This window comes from Astyanax mexicanus, chromosome 14 (assembly GCF_023375975.1).
Source record: "Astyanax mexicanus isolate ESR-SI-001 chromosome 14, AstMex3_surface, whole genome shotgun sequence".
Taxonomy (NCBI): domain Eukaryota; kingdom Metazoa; phylum Chordata; class Actinopteri; order Characiformes; family Acestrorhamphidae; genus Astyanax; species Astyanax mexicanus.
Window position 1 is genome coordinate 15,532,501 of NC_064421.1, and position 20,577 is coordinate 15,553,077.

The 20,577-nt window shown below is 37.4% G+C and overlaps 1 protein-coding gene across 4 annotated transcripts in view; it reads right to left on the reverse strand.

Moving 5' to 3' along the window:
* Window positions 1-18,024: 18,024 nt before the first annotated feature.
* Window positions 18,025-20,577, reverse strand: part of fermt2 (FERM domain containing kindlin 2) — a 44,650-nt gene continuing 42,097 nt past the window's right edge. For all 4 annotated transcript variants that reach the window (XM_049463895.1, XM_049463897.1, XM_049463896.1 and 1 more), the window contains one exon: window positions 18,025-20,542. In XM_049463895.1, the coding sequence (XP_049319852.1) occupies window positions 20,369-20,542 (174 nt within the window). In that variant the 3' untranslated portion in view covers window positions 18,025-20,368. The remainder of the gene's footprint in view (window positions 20,543-20,577) is intronic.

Genomic DNA, 20,577 nt, shown 5'->3' on the forward strand with positions numbered 1-20,577 from the left:
GTTTCATTAAGAAAAAAGTTAAATTATGGGAAAATATTAAATTGAGATTATTTAAATTATTTTTTTTAAATGAGGGAAATTTTTATTTGAAATTTATTTATTAAATAAAAGAAATTATTTATTAATTATTATTTAGTTTTCAGGATATTCCTATCAAATTCAGATAAATTCAATGAGTAGCTTATTAAATGTTTTTTATTGTTGGCACATGACTGTTAAAATCGTGGATCTAACAAAAACATTTTGTTCTAAAAAAAATTTTTACCCTTCAATCTCAAGCCCTAACGACCCAAATCCACCCAACACCATCCAATGCCTATTAGGAGACACATCAACTACTAGTACAACAATAGAAAACAATAGAATACTATTGATGACGCTAGCCATAGCCAGCAACATCATCTTCATGAACTGGAAAACAAAAATTAACATTAACATCAACCACTGGACACATGTATAAACAGAGTACCTATCGCCGATTCAGACTCAGTCTGGACAATTGAACCTAATTCGTACACTATAGTAAATCACACAACTGTTAAACATAAGATGAATAATAAACAACACAAAACAAAAATAAATATGTGAATAGTATTAGGCAAAATTTGCACGTAAGTTCATGATTCTGTTTTCTGTTTAGCTGTCTTTACAGATACTAGGGTTTTAAAATACTTCTGTAAAAGTTGAAGTATCAACATAATCTTGTTACTCAAGTAAAAGTATAAAAAATACTGGTTTGAAAATTTAATTTAAGGGGAAAAAATGCCATGAAGAACAAAAGCCTAAGCAGCTGTACCTCAGGGTTCTATAGTGCACTAGCCCCACCCCCAAAACACATTTTTTCTAAAAGCCATAATGACTGTTATGTTATGTTAAAGTGTTAATGCTGAAAAGTCGCATACAGAATGGTATAAGTTTATTATTCTCATTCAACCACAATCAAATTCACTCTATCCAGACAGAGAGATTTATCTTGATAGATTTTTTTTAATGATGTGAAGCCAGAATGAAAAACAAGCTGAAGTGAAATAGGAGTAGCAAGGCAATTTTTTTCACACAGTTACACTTTCAGCATTAGTTTTGTAAGGGAACAGTTTGGTTCTGTTATTGTGTATGTTTCCCCTTCTTTCTGCTGATAACACCAGGTCAGCTTCTTGTTGTCCTTGGGCTCCTGTATTTATAAAATGTATTTATGTAATACATTGCCATTCAATTTAACAAATAATAGAGGCAGACCACACTTTATTATCTCAAAAATGTGATTACTGTTGATACAAAATTGAAACGTTTCAGGGTCTGATGTGTCCTTGTCCTAAAAAGCCTCACTTTGCCAAACATTTACCACACAAAGCAATCCAGACTGTTCTCATACAGAGTTCCTTAATGGTGGAACAAACTACCTTCCACTACCAGATCAGGAGAATCTCTCGCTATCTTTAAGAAACTTCTGAAGATAGAGCTCTTCAAAGAGCACTTACTCTCCTAACACCTCTAACTAACTACCTTCCACTACCAGATCAGGAGAATCTCTCACTATCTTTAAGAAACTCCTGAAGACAGACACACTAACTACTTCTAACCTCATTTCCTTCTCGCCCTCCTTTCCTCCTCTATCCCATTATTTCCATTTGACCTCCTTTAGGCCCTAATTAAAAGTATTTTTACATTGAACATCTATTACTATATGTACATCAATATTGTAAGTCGCTTTGGACAAAGACGTCAGTCAGCACATGTAATGTAATGTAATATAAAAATTTACGCAAAATAAACTAATTTACTAAAATGCTAATAAAATACTAAAATAACTAATATTAACATTGGACATTTTAAAAAATAAAAATGGTCTTATTTAAAAAAAATCACACTGTACATCTAAAAAAGACCCTTTCTATTAGCCCATGTCTTAAGGGGCCTGGAATATCTAAATACAGTAAAACTCTAGGCAGTATCCCCTACAGCTTCCAATGTTCTTCTGCTCCAAATCTCTTCTTGTGCCGCTGAATGTAATTACACATTGCTGGAAAGATGAACTGCTTTTTTCACAGCTTCACATAATCAGGATGCATTTTATAGCATTTGAAAACTTTAGTAAAAGATAAAGCTACAGAGGTCCAGATGAAATACAGACATCATCTGTATTTTATTCCGTGTGTTCGTGTTCTGAGCAAACACTCAGACAGCTCTCAGACAGAGCTCTGCACTTTGCATAAGTATTTCATGCTGGTTTTACTCAACCAGTGTTCACAGTTATGCCAGCCACAAGCTTTCCACATTACTAACGGCACAGTGTTCCAGTCTGCAGAGATGAATAATAAGTAGTTAAATTCACAGCATGAACTGCATTTGTGCTTTTATCCTATAAATGGTTGTGTAATGCGAATGATGTGTTTAAGGCTTTTGGTTTGTTTGTTTGTTTTAACAGCTGGGTTTTTTTTTAATCCCCCCCTTTCACCTCTTATTGGTCACTAATAGCTTAATATAGTCACAACATTCCACTTAATGCGAAACTATGTCAACAGTGTCATAGATAATATGCTAATCAAATCATTCAAAAATAAATAAGTTTTTAATTGTTCTAGTAACGTCCCTGCAAAATCACTTGTCTCAGTCTCATGTTTCAGTTTTTATTTTTGGGAACTTCACTTTTAACATTTCTATAATGTTAGTATTCATTTAGCTGGAAATATTATGTGAAAAACATTCTAATAACGTTGTTTGTTTGTGATGCAAACAATTTTTTACATGTTTTCAGAACATTCATGAAACATTTCAAAACATTGCTGAACATTTGTATAACATTCTCTGTTAGCTGGTACTTGAACGTGTCCTTTATGTTGGCATGGTTGTTAGGCAATATATCCATTAGAAGGCAATTCCAAGTCAAAAGTTACTAACAATAAAAAACATGATACTAAAAGAAAGAAAAAAAGAGCCAGAGGTAAAATGTAATGTAATTGGTTAAAAATAAAATTCTATATAGCTTTGCAAAGCCTAGCATAATCTACCATGGACAAAAAAAAAACAACCATATTCGCTATACTTGTGTTGGACACATACATGAAACACGGAGCAGCAAAAATTTAAAAAATGTTTTGCAACTGTTGTTTTTAGATTTTGTTTAGAAACATTTGTCTCCGATAAGCTGAAACTAATGTTTAAATTTTAGAAAGTATATAATATAACAAATTAAACAAATACAGAAGCCTCCCCTTGCAAAAGCATGCACCATCAAACAACACTCTTTATGCTGTTATTATCTGATATTTTTTTATTATTTAAATGTAATAAGCAAATGCTGCAGGCTGTCAGTAAGCCACTGTCCACAGGTTAGAGCTGGATTAATTGGGTGCTCAGCACCCATAAAATAATTTGTTCTACATCTTACCTGTTATTTTCAGAAAATGCATTTGAATATTACCTTGGTCAGAATTTTACTACAGTAATAATACTTTTACTTAAGTGTGGATTTAAGCTAGCCTGTATGCCTCTGCCAGGTTCCATTATCAGTAATTTACTGTTTAGTTCTTTTTTGCTCCTGTGTGTATTGTTAGTGAGCTGCACCCTTTTATTTCTGCATCTCACAGAAATGTGAAAGCATGGAAAACTGAAGCCTCTGAGAGTACACTGAAAGTTTCCATATGCAGAGTTCAGAACAGGCTTGGGTTGTGTGTACATGTGAATCATAGGTGGTTATATGGGATGAAGGGGGGATGTAACTTTGCTAATGCGAAGTTTCTATAAGAGCCTAAACACGATTTCCACTGAGCGAGTGTTTCGTGTAATCAGATCCTCTCTTGATCCTTCAGGCTGCGTCTTTCATCAAAAGGGTCTAAAATATTCAGAACAAGAGAGGAGGAAGCAGGTAGAGAAAGGGCATGATTAGTTAAAAGAGTAAAAGAGGGAGTAAAAGAGGATCTCAGTGATTTTGAACTGTGTGGGAATGTATTGGCTGTTTCTGGAACTTTCTAACAACATGCTGAAACTCCAGAAACTCTTTTAGCTGAGGAATATAAAAATACACTCTCTGCACATGACATCAGCAAGAGGCCAGGAGGCTCCAAGTCTCTGTGGAGAGCAGGGTAAACACTGTCCCACCAGCCACACACACACACACACACACACGCACACACACACAGTTTTATACTTTATTTTGTTTCCATATACAATATAATAAACAATAAGGAAACAAAATATTTCAGAAAAATTGTCCAAACATGTCACATACAGTTCATACAAGGTATTACAACATTTCATGTATTCTCTACTTATGGATAAAGAAAACAGCGCCTTTTCCAAATATGCATACTCCCAATGATCGCTGAAATAGAGCAGAACTTTACTAGTTGTTTAGCTTTTACTCTACTTAATCCCCCAAGGCCAAGACCACGCACTGCCAATCTATGCACATGACCAAGACTTCCAAACACCAGGGCTATCAGTTGGCATTTAAACCCTAAACTTTCAATAACTCTAACCAGAGGTTGGTACTTAGTCATTTTTGAAATATATGACTGTTCCAAATACAGATCAAATGCACATGATATTTCATACAGCACAGCCGTCCTTTGACTCTGGGACACACAGATAATATCTGGTGTGTTGGCAATTCCTAAAAAAACTTCAAATGGTACATTGAACCACTCAGATTGAACTTAGGAATGTTTAAAAACCAGTTCATTTCTTGAATATGGAAGCTGAGCAGCTATCAGGTCTACAAGTCTGTCATGTCGGGCGACATACAAGCCTTTAAGAGAACTACAGCCATTCAGTATATGTGCCACAGACTCCAGGTGCTGCATTGAACTGTGCAGCATACAGAAGGGTGAGTGGCTAGATGGATACCAAAGTGAAAGGTTATATTTAGTTGGAAGAATCTGTAAACATGCTTTCACGCAGAATATAAGAATCTCCTCACTAACTACAGCATTCCTAAAAATGGTATGAGAGACTGAATGATCAACAAATGACAGATTTGCTTTATGTTATGAACATCTAACAATATTTTTCGTGATGCTCTTCCTTGCAGCTTATAGACTATTCCATTACTGTAGACAGAGGCTTCAGCCACAGTTAGTGGATCCTTCACTACCCTTTCAGAGACATTTACAGGTTCTCCATTTAACGCTGTCCATTTTAATTTTGTATCAGTTCTCCTACATAAGTCATTAAGATCTGGCCAGTCTGATGATACCCCAAATCCCTGAGCTTGAACGTCTAGCTTCCCATTCTCCTTTCTTCTAAATCCTAAAAAATTGTCTTGTTCCGCAGAAGCTAGCGGGATTTTGCGGCGTCGAAAATCCAAAAACAATGAGGCTCTCGCCATTTCCCGCACAAATTTATCATCATTATTCAGCATATTGATGATAAATTGATAGAACCTGATGATGATGATGATAGAACCTGATATGATACTGAAAGTTTGTTGTGAACTTTGTCTGAACAGAAAAACGTCTGAAGGACCCTGGTTATAATTTTTTGCAATGAATATGAAGGAAGGCGCGTCTGTAAAGGCTGTGTAGAGGATGTAAGCGTATTTGTTGGGAGTCCTGTTGTTGTGTGAATCGCCGTTGGGTGATCACTCAGCACTCGCTCAGTTGTGTGGTGAGAACTGCTGAAAGACGTTCGCCAAGTGGTCTCTGAATGATCTCCAGTAAGTCACAGACCCCCAGCAGACATTTAGCAGGTTTAATATCTGGACCAGATGGCAACTAAGAGTCAAGAGCATCATGTAGAAAGAACAATGTATCCAACAAATGCATCTTCTGCATGGCCAGAGGAGAGCCTGCCCACTGCCCACAGTTTCCCCCACTATATTAGTTAAATGCTAATGAGTCCTCTATGAATGGGTGTAAATTGAGCTGAACAGCTTGTCCAGGATTTTCCTTTAATTTTGGACAGTAGAATTATGTATTTCACCAAAAAAGCAAAGAAAGTCTATGTGTATATTTCCATTATTCTTCAGCACACAGGTATTAAGCAGTGAAGACACATGCATTACTGCAACTGTGAGCTGTAGGAGTGTGTTTAAAAAATGATTTTTCGATTTATATGTAACCCGAATAGATCTTTAGAATTAGCCCATTTTTCACCAAATATGTGTACAGTTTTAGCGTCACGCGTTTTGTCTCACGAGACCATACTTTTTCAAACACCGCTCTCTGGCTTGGTGATCAGTTAAGCTGGAGTAGCGCCCAGGATACAGCACTGCAGGGGAGTTCCTGTACAAATGAAGGTAATCTTCTGTATTTCCACTCACTGCTGCCTGTGTTTATCAAACTAGTAACATTTAACACTGTTTTAAGTTGTTTTCCAAGAGTTTTCGCCTGTACTCAATTTAAAATAAGACCTGACCGTAATTTAGACGGAACTGTTAGACGGAAAAACTGTAGATTAACCTGTAACTGAGTAATTTAATGTGTAAATAGTGGAATTATGATGGTGTTCTTTATGAAGTGCTGTTACTAATTCAGATAATTTACAATTTTTATTGTAACTGAAATTCCCTTAAATGAATTGATTTTGAATCGAAGCGAGACCTTGTAAATCGGAATCAGATCAAACCGGAAAATCAGTAATGATACCCACCCCTAGTGAGCTGAGTAGTGACTGATCTGATGCTGCAGGCTGCTACCATCATACCAGAGAACACAGTTCCACTGCTCCACAGCATAATCCTGAGGGGCTTTACATGTCCCTAGCCCATATCTGTCATTAGACATGGTGGCAATAGTTTCATGTTTATCTGCTTCAGAAAGTCCTATTCTGTTGGCAATTTTACTCTGCTCTACAGGGACTAGCCAAGCTGTGTGTGTGCTTTTCAAAAGAGAACAAGACCTCATGGGGGTCCACAAACATCTGGACATGCAGTTTATCTTGTTTGAATTTACAGATACATTTTCATAATAACGTTTTAAACTGCTGAGAGGAAGTTTCATGCAAGATATTGTAAAGCATAATACACTGATAAGCTTGATGTCAAGGGACTTGAGGACTAAATAATATGTTATCCCATGACATGACAGGATCTGCATGTGGGGCATCTTGCACTGGACGTTGTATGGATTTGATTGCTGCTAGAGACGCTTGTCTGTTTTCATACGGACACTTCCAGCCTGACGTCACCGGTTACGATCATTAACTGCGGGTGGTAATGCCTTCTGTGATGTATTCCCTGTATACATGTGACACTGTAGACACAGATGAATGTTAAATACCCACGCAGAATTCCACTCAGAAATGGAATGTACCATCAATCTGGCTCCCACTATCATGGGTCACTCAGCACTCAAACTCACTGCAATGATTCACACACAGATATAGCCACAACCATGAGCATGCTGGTCAGTGTTCAGCCTCACTCTCAAGATAGCACCTCATAACTTATACAAGTATGAGTGTTCCCAAGCTGTCATCTGAGGTGCACACTGCTCTCCCGTGAATTTTTGGCATGTCAGAGTAGTAGCCAAAGCATTAAAATGGCAGCATTAACATGTGTTCTGCCTCTTTCACTTCTTCTACCTCTAATCCACTCGGGCTGCAACTAATGAATGATTATTTTGTAAGTTGACAAATCTAATGATTATTTTTCAGATTCGTCGATTAGTCAACGATTATTTCTCCCATGTGCTCCATCTCTAAAACAATAGGCATTTAAATTTCTAGATCATGTTTAAATATGTGAATTACTGCTATTTAGTGATTTAATATGTAATCTGTTGTGTTTGGGCACTTTTAAAGACACAGACTAAGTTGAGTGTAAACTGTGTGAGTGAGCCACAGTTTGTGCACTTCTGTCTTCAGCACTCTGCTTAATGCAGTACTGTTACAAAATAACGATTATTTGACAATTAAATTTGTAGTCGACCAATTTAAATAATCTACATTATCAAATATATCAAATATAATCGATTCGTTGCAGCCCAACCATACACATAACTATTAGCCTAATCGTCTCTTTTAGTCCTTCATACTGACTTAGTTAAGCAGAGGTGTTCTCAGCTCCAATTACAACAAAGAAAAAAGAAAAGTAAGCCTACTTTTTAAAAAGAACCTTTTCTCCCATTAAACCACCTCTACTATTATGTCTAGAGGAAATCGGGGTTTAATCTCATTTCCTTCTCACATTCCACTCATTCCTGCTCCCCAGCCATGTAAACCAAATACCTCTGCCTTAACCTTCATCCATCAACTGAACTCACTTCCTCCATACTGAGCCACCAGGCTTTGATAGTAAAATAAAATGATGAACGATTCAAAACACTCCTGTCCTTCAGCGTTCTCCAGCGCCCGGCTCCTTCGTGGAGAGATCTAGCTGTGCAGCACAGCCACATTTTAAAATGTATGTCATGTCATTCTCTGTGAGGTGAGCACACTTGTCCCTCACGGCCAGTAACCTACTCAGTCTCGTTCCTTTATTGTGTTTCTGTCAGCTAACCTTCAGAGCCTGCTAATTTAGCCGATCGATGGTCTGTCGCCCTTGGTTATTAGTGGGAGCGAAGGATCCGATTCTGTTTCCCAAAGTTCAATCGAGCCTTTATAGCAGCGAAGACCTGACACAGCATCTCATATACACAGCGGTCAGGGGCACGACTGAATAATACATGAAACCATGAACCTAAACTAAATCAAATCAAACTGTTTTAAATCATTCTTCACTCACTTATTCCTCACAGAATGTAACTGTTATAGGTGGGAAACGATGAGTATATTAGAGAAAATGTGTTCTTTAAAATATCATATCCACTCATAAATTAGGTCAAAATATTTGCTTAAAAAACTTTAAAACTTTGGTTAAATATTAGGCTACATTCACAATATCAGGCTGAAGTGACTCATTTTTTTGCCTTAATGTGACACATCTCTTTCTAAGCTTATCTAATCTGTTTAAATCTGATTTGAGTCACTTTAGTTTGTAGTTCTAGATCGAATACATATCTGATTCATAGACAGACAGGGTCAGATCAGATTTCATGCATTTTTTTTTTTGCTGTTCTCTTATTGCTTAACATGTCGTTTGTTTACAGGTAAAGCCTCACCCTTAAAAACAAAAACAAAGACAATCAGCTTGCTTACTACGCCTCTAACAGAGCACTTGGTGGGAATGCCCTCATATTAATCATCATCAACACAACCATAGTTGCCAGAACCAGTCAGAAAATCATGCATTATATATCCCAAAATAATGAAAAAACATCTCAAAATAGTAAAGGTGTCAAAAGTATTTACATTCATTACTCAGGTCGAAGTAAAGATACTAGGGTTTAAAATAAAGAATCAACTTAATCTTTTTATGAAAGTACTGCTTTCAAAACTACTTAAAGTATAAAAGTAAAAGTAAAGTAAGGGGAAAAAATGCCATTAAGGACAAAAGCCTAAACCGCACCACAGAAGCCTATAGTGCACAACCCCTCCTCACCAAAACACATTTTTCTAAAAGCCATAATGACTATAATCTTATATTAACATGTTAATGTTAATAAATTTGGGATGCATTAGACTCCCTGTTTCAGCTGCATGCATGCCCACTGAAAATTAATGTATTTTAGTAGAATGTAAATATATTAAAGAAGCTTAGTTGGACGTTTGTCTCGAGTTCTCTTTAGTCTCTACACCTATCATCTTTATACTCTTCAAAATAATTACTTAGTATTTCAAAATAATGATAGCCATTTAATTGTTTTTATTTTTATTTTAAGTGGCAAGAATGGGCTTCCAGAGAGACTAGCAACTGTTATCTCAACCACACACAGTACTAATCACTACATATCACCAGGACGTGCAGTATATTAGCATTGTGTAAACACAGTTGGTGTGTAACACAAATGGGCAGATTGGGGTGACCATAAAATCACTTGTAAATGTGTAGAGGAGCGTCACCCTGTGAGTGTACAGTGTGCAATAACATCAGTGTCACTGGCCTCATTATATAAATGCGCGCTGGTGCTTTGCATTTGCCTGGATTTCTTGGCCTCGGTGGCTGAGCTTAGTGAATTTATGTTGATGTTTTCTTTTAAGCCAATGAATGCGTACGCCTTCCAGCCAAATAGAGTCGAGGGAGCGCTGTGTCTAGAAGAGCTGTTGGCAAAACAGGCTCCGGTCTCCTGACACTGATGACAAAATGCTACCAGCTCGAACATCTCAGTGCAATTTCAGCAGCGTTCAGGAGAAAATTTCCATTATCTGCAGCTTTGTAGGGAGAATATTAGCCTGCAATGCAAATGTAAGGGTAATCAAGCAAAGCCTGCAGCCTGAAACAAGGCTAACGGCTAAAAAGCTACCATTAAATAAGAATAAATAACAAGTTCATTTGAAATGCAAATTTAGGAGCACATTTTTTGGGCTGCAGAGTTTTTACTTAACGGATCACATATTTGTGTTTTGTATCTACGGGGTATCTGCAGGTATGAGAATCTAAATGTATGAGTTTTAAGACATTTTAATACCATTCAGAGCTTAAACTAAGACCACTTTCACAATTACAAAATATCAAAAAAGCACACAGCACCAATATTCATTTTAAAGATTTTGAGTAAGCTTGTGATTCCTGTATTTTTCAAAAAATATAAATGAACAGTCTTAAACAGACAAAAAAACGAGTTATTTATGGTTGCCTAGAGTTTTCTTATGCCTACCGTACCATCTACATTAGCTAAAAATGAGTAATGAACCTATACTATATTACCCAAAATATTCAGTCACTCATCCAAAGTACTGAACTCATGTTTCAATCACTTCCATTGCCATCTAGGCATGCAGACTGCTTCTACAAACATTAGTAAAAGAATGAGTCGCTCTCGGGAGCTCAGTGAACTCCAGTGTGGTAAAGTGATAGGATGCAACAAGTCCAATTGTGAAAATTCCTCACTACTTAATATTCCACAGCCAACTGTCAGTGATATTTTAACACAGTGAAAGCGACTGGGAACAAAAGCAACTCAATGTAAAATAAAAGCGGCGTCAGCGGATGCTGAGGAGCATAGTGCTCAGAGGAACACACTTTCTGCAGAGTCACTACATCACTACACACCTCCAAACTTCATGTGATCTTCAGATTAGCTCAAGAACAATAGAGCAGAAAGAGCTTTATGGAATTGGTTTCTATGGCTAAGCAGCTCCATCCAAACCTCACATCATCAAGATCAATGCAGGCGAGTGGAGAATTTTGATATATATATAGTGTACATGAAAACAGAACTACTAAGAGACATAAATAGTGCTGTTGGTTTTGTTTAATTTGCTGTTAAATCAGTCAACTTTCATACTGTATCATACAGCTATATTGTCATTTAGAGCATTTATTTGCAGAGAATGAGAAAATAATGCAAAGAAAACAAGTTCAAAAAAAATATTTGGTGAAAAAACCCTGGTTTTTATTCAGTTTTTATGCATCTTGGCATGTTTTTTCTCCACCAGTCTTACACACTGCTTTTGGATAACTTTATGCCACTCCAAACCAAGCAGCTCAGCTTGGTTTGATGGCTTGTGATCATCCATCTTCCTCTTAATTATATTCAATTTGGTAAAATTAAAGAAACTCATAATTTTTAAGTGGTCTCTTATTTTTTTCCAGAGCTGTATATGGAAATTAGGAAATGTAATGTGTAAAAATAAAACCAATATTGTATTTACTGTCTGTGGAATCATTTATGAGAATTAACAGATGGATTTTAAACATTTTAAGACTTTTAAAGAATTTTTTATTGGATAAATAAATTGAGGAAATGTTAAGACATTGTAAGGATCTGCAGATACCCTAATCTGAGTGTGGATGAACAGCCCATCTTAAAGGTGGATGTGAAGGGTATTGCTAGGCAGGATAGATATAGTACATCTTCCTAAACTGCAGATATCATGACCTCATCCACACAGCACCTGCTTTCCATTTTGTATTACACACTCTGAGTAGAGGAAGAATTGGAGGTCAGCAGACAGAAGCTTTATTATCAGTGCAGGTTAAGGAGTCAGCAGGTTTATGGTCCACGAATCAGACGCGGGGGAAAGGCAAGGCGAGACTCTAATTTGTGGCATTCATCTCAGCAATGATTCAAACCCACAGCGGCAGCCGAGCAAGACCTCCGGCCCAGGCTGAGGCTTAAAGCCCATATATGGAGAGCGCTGGAGGCACCACCGTGTCTGACTGTGGGTGACAGTCAATCATTTGCATCTACACATCTCCTTATGAAATGAGTTACAGTTCATTCTTAAATTACTTTGATATAAGATGAATAACACATTAGTTCACAGCCTGTTTTGCACTGCAGTGTGTTGTAATATTTAAAGTCAAAAACATGAGACATGCTTTGCTTTTGCTGCCAAGTACAGTTGGCCTGGAGATGCTGCTGGAGGAATGCTAACAACACCATCTGAACTGACATCATGCAGCCAGCTGTAAAAGAGAGTGTAGAGGGATCTGTAAAAATCCTACTTAAGCTGATAACAACAAACGCATTAATTTCTCCAGAGAGCTTCCACTGCTCTAGAGACACAAGGTGAAGAGATAAGGAGATCATTTCAGCGACAGGAGCTTCTTGGTATAATTTTATTTCATTTTTTTACCCATTTTCTTCCCAACTTACACAGCCAATTACCCAACCCACTCATTAGGACTCCCCTCTTTTTGAACTGCTGCTGATGCAGCATTGCTGAGTAGCTTCACAGTGCGCTCGGAGGAAAGTGCAGAGACTCGGTTCGGATACATCAGCTCACAGATGCCTCGTGCTGAGCGACATCACCTTTGGAGTGATGTGGGGAGAGAGAGCACCATCTACCCACCCAGAGAGAACAAGGACAACTATTCTCTCTCAGGGCTTTGGTAGCAGATGGCAAGCTGCATGACTGGGATTCAAACCGACAATCTCCTGATCATAGTGGATCACTTCTGGACCACTCGGAGCCTTTACATAGGCTTCTTTAAGCCCCAGAAAGCTGTGAGGTGGTCCGTGTTAAAAAAAAAGTCTGTTGCTAATTTGACATGTTATAAATCTTCCACAAGACCATAAAAAACTGTTTATGTCAATGATCTATTGGGATGCAAGCCTTAGCCCTTTTTAGCACAGTTTAGGTAATATTTAGCTAATATTTTAATCAAGGAGCCTTATCACAGACAATTAACGCTCATCCTCAAATGTTTTAAAGTGAGGAAAGTGGGTTAGAGAGTGTATTATTCTACTGTTTGAGTATAATTAAGTATAATTTTGGGTATTAGAAGTGGAACAAAAGTAGAGCAAACATCAATAGTGTAGAATAGCAGCGGGTGGGGTAATGACGCCAGACCATAATAATCCTGTTTAACAACTTTATTATGAACAGAGAGAGAGCATGAAATGGTGGTGATGCTCTCTTACAAAAAAAAAAAAAAAAAAAACTAACCCTTGTTTGAATGTTTTATGGCACTTTTGTCATTTTGGTTAATTTTAGCTAATTTTATTTTTGGTTAATTTAACTTGCCATCAGCTGCCGGAGCCCTGAGAGAGCACAATTGGCCTTGCTCTCTCTGGGTGGGTATATGGCATTCTTTCCACTCATCACTCCAAAGGGTGATGTCGATCAACACAAGGCGTCTGTGAGCTGATGTATCGGAACCGAGTCGCTGCGCTTTCCTCCAAACGCGCTGTGATGCTACTCAGCAGCAGTTCGAAAAGAGGCAGTGATTGGCTTCACATGTGTCGGAGGAGACATGTGCTAGACTTCACCCTTTTTGTGTTATGGCATCACTTATGTTGCGGTATGTATAGTTGGGACAATTGTCCAGAAAGATTGGGAGAAAAACAGGAGAAAATTTGAAATAAAAAATAAAAAAAAATGTTACATTAAGCTGTAATTAAGGATCACTAAACATTACTCAGCCCGTCCAATTCACCCCTTAAACAATGTCTTGTAGTTGCTGGGGCCTAAAGAGGATATTGATTAGCTTGGTGCTGGAGGTTGCATGGATGTCCGTTCTGACCCCATTCAGAGGCTTTTTAAACAGTAGAAATGTAAAGAGCTTACACATCCCGGATGAGGAGGAAGAGGTAGTGAACGCACTGGAAAAAAGATCCCACCCACTAACATGCCTCTCACTAACCGTTCCGACAGGCCTGCTGTGGAGAACACTCTGGAGGTGCGAGAGCGAGTGTGGGTGCGGATCAATTCAGGACTTCATCGACTTTGTGGAGAGCAACGTGTGGGACTGTTGGATCAAGACCCACGGACTACCAAATATCATGTGCACTGTATGTGTTTGGATTTCTGGAAAGTGGAGGTGCATATTTACTAGGGGTGGGAATTACAGGGCATCTCACGATATAATATCATAGACTTTGCCCAAAATACTAATTATAACGATCATCATACTGTGATTCTGCAAACTCAAAATATTGCAAGAACAAAGTGGGCTTTGAGTGGTCCAGCGGGCTAAGCATTGCCACTATGTCCAGGAGATCGCTGGTTCGAATCCTGTTCATGTAGCTTACCATCGGCTCTTTTCCCACATCACTCCAAAGCGTGATGTCCGCAGCACAAGGCACCTGTGAGCTGATGTATCAGAACCGAGTCGCTGCACTTTCCTCAGAGTGCGCTGTGATGTTACTCGGCGATGCTGCATCAGCAGCAGTTAAAAAAGAGTAGGTGGCTGACTTCACATGTGTCGGAGGAGGCATGTGCTAGTCTTCACCCTCCTGGTGTTGGGGCATTACTAGTGTTAGAGGGAGTCCTAATGAGTGGGTTGGTTAATTGACCTTGCAAATTGGGGAGAAAATGTGGGAAAAAAAATAAAAATTTACAAAGTAAATAGCATAGTTTGCTCGTGTCTCTTTATCACACATAAACTGACTGTAACTCTTCCAAGTGTGGCATTATTCCTATGTTGTAAAACAGCCATAAACCGCCATGAATTAGAACAGTTCTGCTGTTGAAATGTCAAGATAAAACATTAGAATAGAGTCTACACTAAAAGTTCTTTAAACTGTGTAGTTTACATAAAAATATTACAGCAAAAATACATTAATGCAAAACAAATTCAATATTGATATTTAGTGCCATGTATCGATAAGGGATCACAAACAACAAAATCCTTCCATTTCAATATTAAACACATTGCAATTTAATATTTTGTCCATGTAAATACCTCCAGAATTTACTGAGGATACAAAGTCAAGCGCTGCCAGAGACCAGAGGCATTTCACACAGCCCGCATGCACTCGCTGCTTGAGCCGTATAATCTCAGGTATCACACCCCGGTACAAGCATCACTGCACTCAAATCAAGATGCCAGGTGGCCTGGAACATTCTCCCATCTACAGGACCCTGACTGTGAGCGCAATCTGATCCACAGGCCAGAGACAATAAGCTACATTTACAAGAAAAAAAAAGATAAAAAAGTTACGCCCCTTTCACACATGCACTGCAATCCCTAATGCAAAATGATTACAACTATTGAGAGTTGTGCCTCAGACATCACACACAATTTCCTCCTGGTAACAGAGATATTCACAATTCTTTTTTCACAAGTCCAAGTCAAGTCTCAAGTCATTGTGTAGTGAGACTTGGTCTGTGGGAAAAGTTTTACAATCATTACAGCATTTTTGCTTGTATACTGTAAAGTCTGCAGTACACAAATGATAAATCCATTATACCAGCTAATACAACACATACTACACAATAACCTTTATATACCTTTAATATTATATTAAACAATATATTATACAGCCATTTCAACAGCTAGTCAATCCCACAAAAACAAACACATTGCAACAAATTTGTTGCTAACAATTTGTTGTTCTCTTTCCCTGAAAATTTACATTTATATTTTACTAAAAATAAAAACAGAATTTTAACTTCAGTTATACATCAGTGTATTGATTCACTGCATGAATATTTAACAGGCTATCTGGAGATTATTAAAATTACCTAAATTAATCTATATAAAAAAATAATTATTTTGTCTTAAAATGTCTTAAATCCATCCCCTGAGTGTGTTAAAATGTTTTGCTCTTATTTCACACATTGCATTTTGCAGATTTGATATGCAAGTTAGTTTTGTTTGAAATATTGGTTAAAATCCAATAGTTACAAACTTACTGTAAAGTTTGTGAACTTAATATTGGTGTTTTTTTTTTTTTTTTTTTTTTTTTTGAGTGGAATTACAAAGTCTTAATTTAATTTCCCCATAACGGCAGATACCTTGATTTAAGTTTACTGTGAAACTACTCATATATGAGCAGCTAATTCCTCACTACTAAAGCCAACTAATTTTCTACAATATTTCTACTTATTCTGTACAGAAATTACAAACCGTCCACATAAAACTTCAACTGTACTCGTATATAATGTTCTGTTCCACCTTAAAAGCTGAAGACGTTCAGTTCAAAGCACGAAGCCTGTGTGTCGCGGCAGGAGCATTTAAGGTAGAATGTTGAATTCCAAAAATCACAAATGTTCCTGTGAGTGATTTGCTGAAGGCAATACATTGTGTTTAAGTAAGATAGATAGATATAGCAGCTACTTACACACAGGTGCAGGATTTCTCTCTGTTTTGACCGCGGTGTTTGTTACTGTATGTGAAGAAACTTGCTGTGTCCCTAAAAGCCTCTGTGTGCCCTTAAAGACCTCTAAAAGACTTTCATTTCATGATGTCTCTTAATACTAAACTCCTTAATTACGGCAACGTTTAGACTTTTTTGCCCTTTTTCTGAACAGTGCAGGGAGCAGGAGGTGATTTGGGACGGGTCTGTGAATGCTGATGTGTGATGAGTATAAATTAGAATAATCAAAGAAAATTACTTTATTTCAGTAATTCTGTTTAAAATGTGAAACTCATATTATGCAGATGTATTACACACAGAGGGATCTATTTTATGCGTTTGTTTAATTTATTGTTGATGATTATGGCTTACAGCCAATGAATATACCAAAAGTCAGCAGATGAAATGGATCTCCAAACATCACTGAATGTGGAAACTTCTTACTAGACCTACGAGACTATTTGTCTCTCCACTCTTCCTCCAGAATCTGGTCCCTTGATTCCCAAAAGAAATGTAAAATTTACTGATGGTCAGTGATGGTTTGGACATTCATGTCATCTGCTGGTGTTGGTCCACTGTGTTAAATCCAAAAAGTCCAAAGTCAGTGCAGTGTTTTCCTGGAAAATCTTACAGCATCTTAATGCTTCCCTCTGCTGACAGCTTTTATGGAGATGCAGATTTTATTTTCATTAGGACTTGGCGCAAAACTAACACTGCCACAAATACCAATTAGTCTTATGTAATTTTTACATTTTCAGAGACCCTGATTTTGGGGTTTTCATAGGATGTAAGCCATAATTATCAACCATAAAATAAATAAGCACATAAAAAGTTCACATTGTCTGTAATACATCTATATAATATAATAATATATATAATATATAAGAGTTTCACATTTTGAACTTGTATCTGCCATAAGTGAAGTGATTTTCTTTTTTTGCCTACAAACAGGGCCATTTGGAGAAAAATAAAGCTTGGGAGAAAGTAATCGTTGGGCTTGAAAGGAACTGGAGTGTCCTATGACTAAGGAACCCTGCAAACCAGATCATATTTGGTAGTGGACCATTGGAAGATCAGCAGTGAGTGAGTACAGTTGCTGGAGCTTTCACGTGTTGCTGCTAGGAAGAAAAGGATTCTCTACCTAACAGTGAGTGGTCCTGTGGTGAGAAACTGACTGGTGATGAGGGCTAGAGGAAGAAAGTGTATGTGGAAAAAATAAGAAGAAACACTCCCTGTATACTAGCATTCAGTATCAGCAAGATCCTTCTTCTTATGTACAAGATGAAAAGACTATACCAAAGGTGTTCCCTTTTTACGGATGGACTGGCAGTTTTTCAAATTGGCTACAAATCAGTAATAATTGTTAACTGTAATCCTGTACAGTGCATGTATAGAACAGGTATACCTGATTTAAACAGTGCAGTCAGTGTCCTCTGCTGGTGAAAGGGAAACGGTGCATTAACTATGCTGTTCATATAATAGTTCCATAGAACTGCAAGTGTGAAAAAAGATGATAGGGTTTTAAATAAAAATCATTTTTATTTTTAAAATAAATGCATTTTTACAGTCTAAAAACAGCAGGCCATGCACTGCCGTTCTGAACATCTGAGGCAAACAAAAATAAAACGATGTAGGAGGAAAACATACGCTAAGCTAGCTGTTCATCTAGTTCATTTTATGGCAATTTGTCTCAAACTCCAGGGTGAGAAGGCGTTCCTTCATAATTAAACACTTGGCTCTTAAATTACCGTTAATGTGGGTCTACATAAAAACTGATACTGATGAAGTGACTTCACTATAAGAGAAAACAAGTCAGCTAATACAAGATTCTTCATTTATGTGCTAAGAGAAATAAAACATTTAAAAAACGTGTGCCCAGTACTTCAACACTTTAACGCAGCAGGCAGAAATGAACATTTCCAGACGGTATTTTATTTAAAGCTGTAAAAATGTCATGGAAAAGCCCTTCAATGTGGAAGTGATCAAATAAGCAGCAGCTAGATAGAATTATATAAAATCATATTCTTCAGACCTGGAGCTTGAGACATACTTCATCACATTATATATATTTATATTTATATAGATATATTCTTTACTCTTAAAAACTCAGTAAGACCTTTACATTGGCAGGCACACATACCACACAATGCTAAACAATGGCTTTTTTCCTTCTCTTCTGGAAAAATGCACTTCCAAAAAATGACAGAAAAAAAGCAGCAACACAAATGACAACTGTACAATTCTATAAAACTGTGTTTTTACATTAGTTACAAAAACTAATACTTCATTACGCATTCCTTCATATTCAGAAAAAAAAGCTGTATTATCTTTAAAACACAGTGACCTATTGCTGGTGCATAACAATATAATGGTTTGGAGTAATACTATATGGTTTAGGATTAAAGTGGGAAAGACAGAAAAGCAGGCTGCGCAGGAAAATAGGAAACAAATGTGTGGAGCCAAAACACAGCTGAGATCATCCTTGCATACTGGACCTCAGCCCTATTTCTGATTACCATTATTTCCTTCAACACGTTTTCTAGTAAATAACTCAAATGGCATATTCCTTCATCATTGCATTCTTCATATTGTGTATGAGCGCCATTGCAAACGTGTTTTTTGCAACAATATTCTTTATAACGGCAAAAATCCAAAGGCTGTCCACTAGCAGTTGTAGTGCTGATCGCATAACTATAAAGCAACCTCTAAGGGTCCTGCTGCAGGATATTAGACGAACATAAAATAAAATATATTAAAATAAAGCTAGACAACAAAAGACAGCTTATACATGTAGGGTCTTTTCCTTCACTGTAGAAGTGCTTGCATATTTTAATGTTAACAGATCATATTAAAATAAAAACAAAAATAAAGCTGTGTTGCAAGACTAATTTTAGTGTTTTGCGCAATTATTTAGTCAGCAATAATCCTTCAAGACTACCTCACAGAGCTTCTTCATGATAAGAATCCCTAAATTCAAATTAAAAACGTAAAAAGATTGCTACTGCCACAGAGGCTGTGTACAATGAGTGTAAAACTGTATTTTGATGTCTGTCGTATCAATTGTTAAGGTAAAATAAATGCAAATAAAACCTGACGGTGTGCTGAATCACAGTGAAGCGGCGTAGGGACTAAAGAAGATTAAACACAAATGAGCACCAAGAGAACCAAAACTCTCAATTCCCCAACAATACACATGAAACATTACACAACACCACTGAGTGCCAAAACCCTTTTAAGATAATTGAATTTTCTTTTGTTGCTGTTGTTGTTAAGGCCTGAAAGAGGTGAAAGGGTCATGGATGTCACTCTAGATCCTTTAGGATTCACAGGCATTGCAGTAGCAGGTGGCAGGAAGGAAGTGGCAGGTGTCCAATGCTGTAGTGACAACACACACATACACACACACACACACACACACACACACACACACACACACACACACACACACACAAACACACAAACACACAAACACACAAACACACAAACACACAAACACACAAACGTACACACACCAAGCCCTGTGAATGCCAGCAGGCAGGAGTCTCTGTGAAAGTAGCTGCTCACTTCAGGAAGCATTTATCAGATATGCCTCAGCAAGAGGTGAAGCCTTGGGCGGAGTGAGAACACTCTCCTCGTCCTCAGAGTCACTTCATTAGTGTTATTATCATGTTTGTCAGCGTTAATGCAAGAAATAAAAAAATAATAATAATAAAATTAAAAATGTGTTGTCAGCCTTCAAACAATTACTGTGTGGCCATGTCAGACTGTTGGCATGGTTAAAAACAATACAAAAAAAACAAACAAAACAGCCATCCCTGTCCCCCACACCACCCCATCCCCTTCTGTTGGGCGGGGAGCAGCTATCAGACCCAGCCACTTGTGAGCTTGTAGAACATCTCCTCATCTAGAGACTCATTCTGGTCCTTGGCACGTGTGGACAGGAAAATGTAGCCACCAATGAACTCATGCACCACCTTGCAGTCCACCTCCGCACAGATAAACGACAGACTCGGCTCATCTGCAAACTCCACTGTAACCTAGAAAATAAAAAATCAGATACATTAAAATAAAC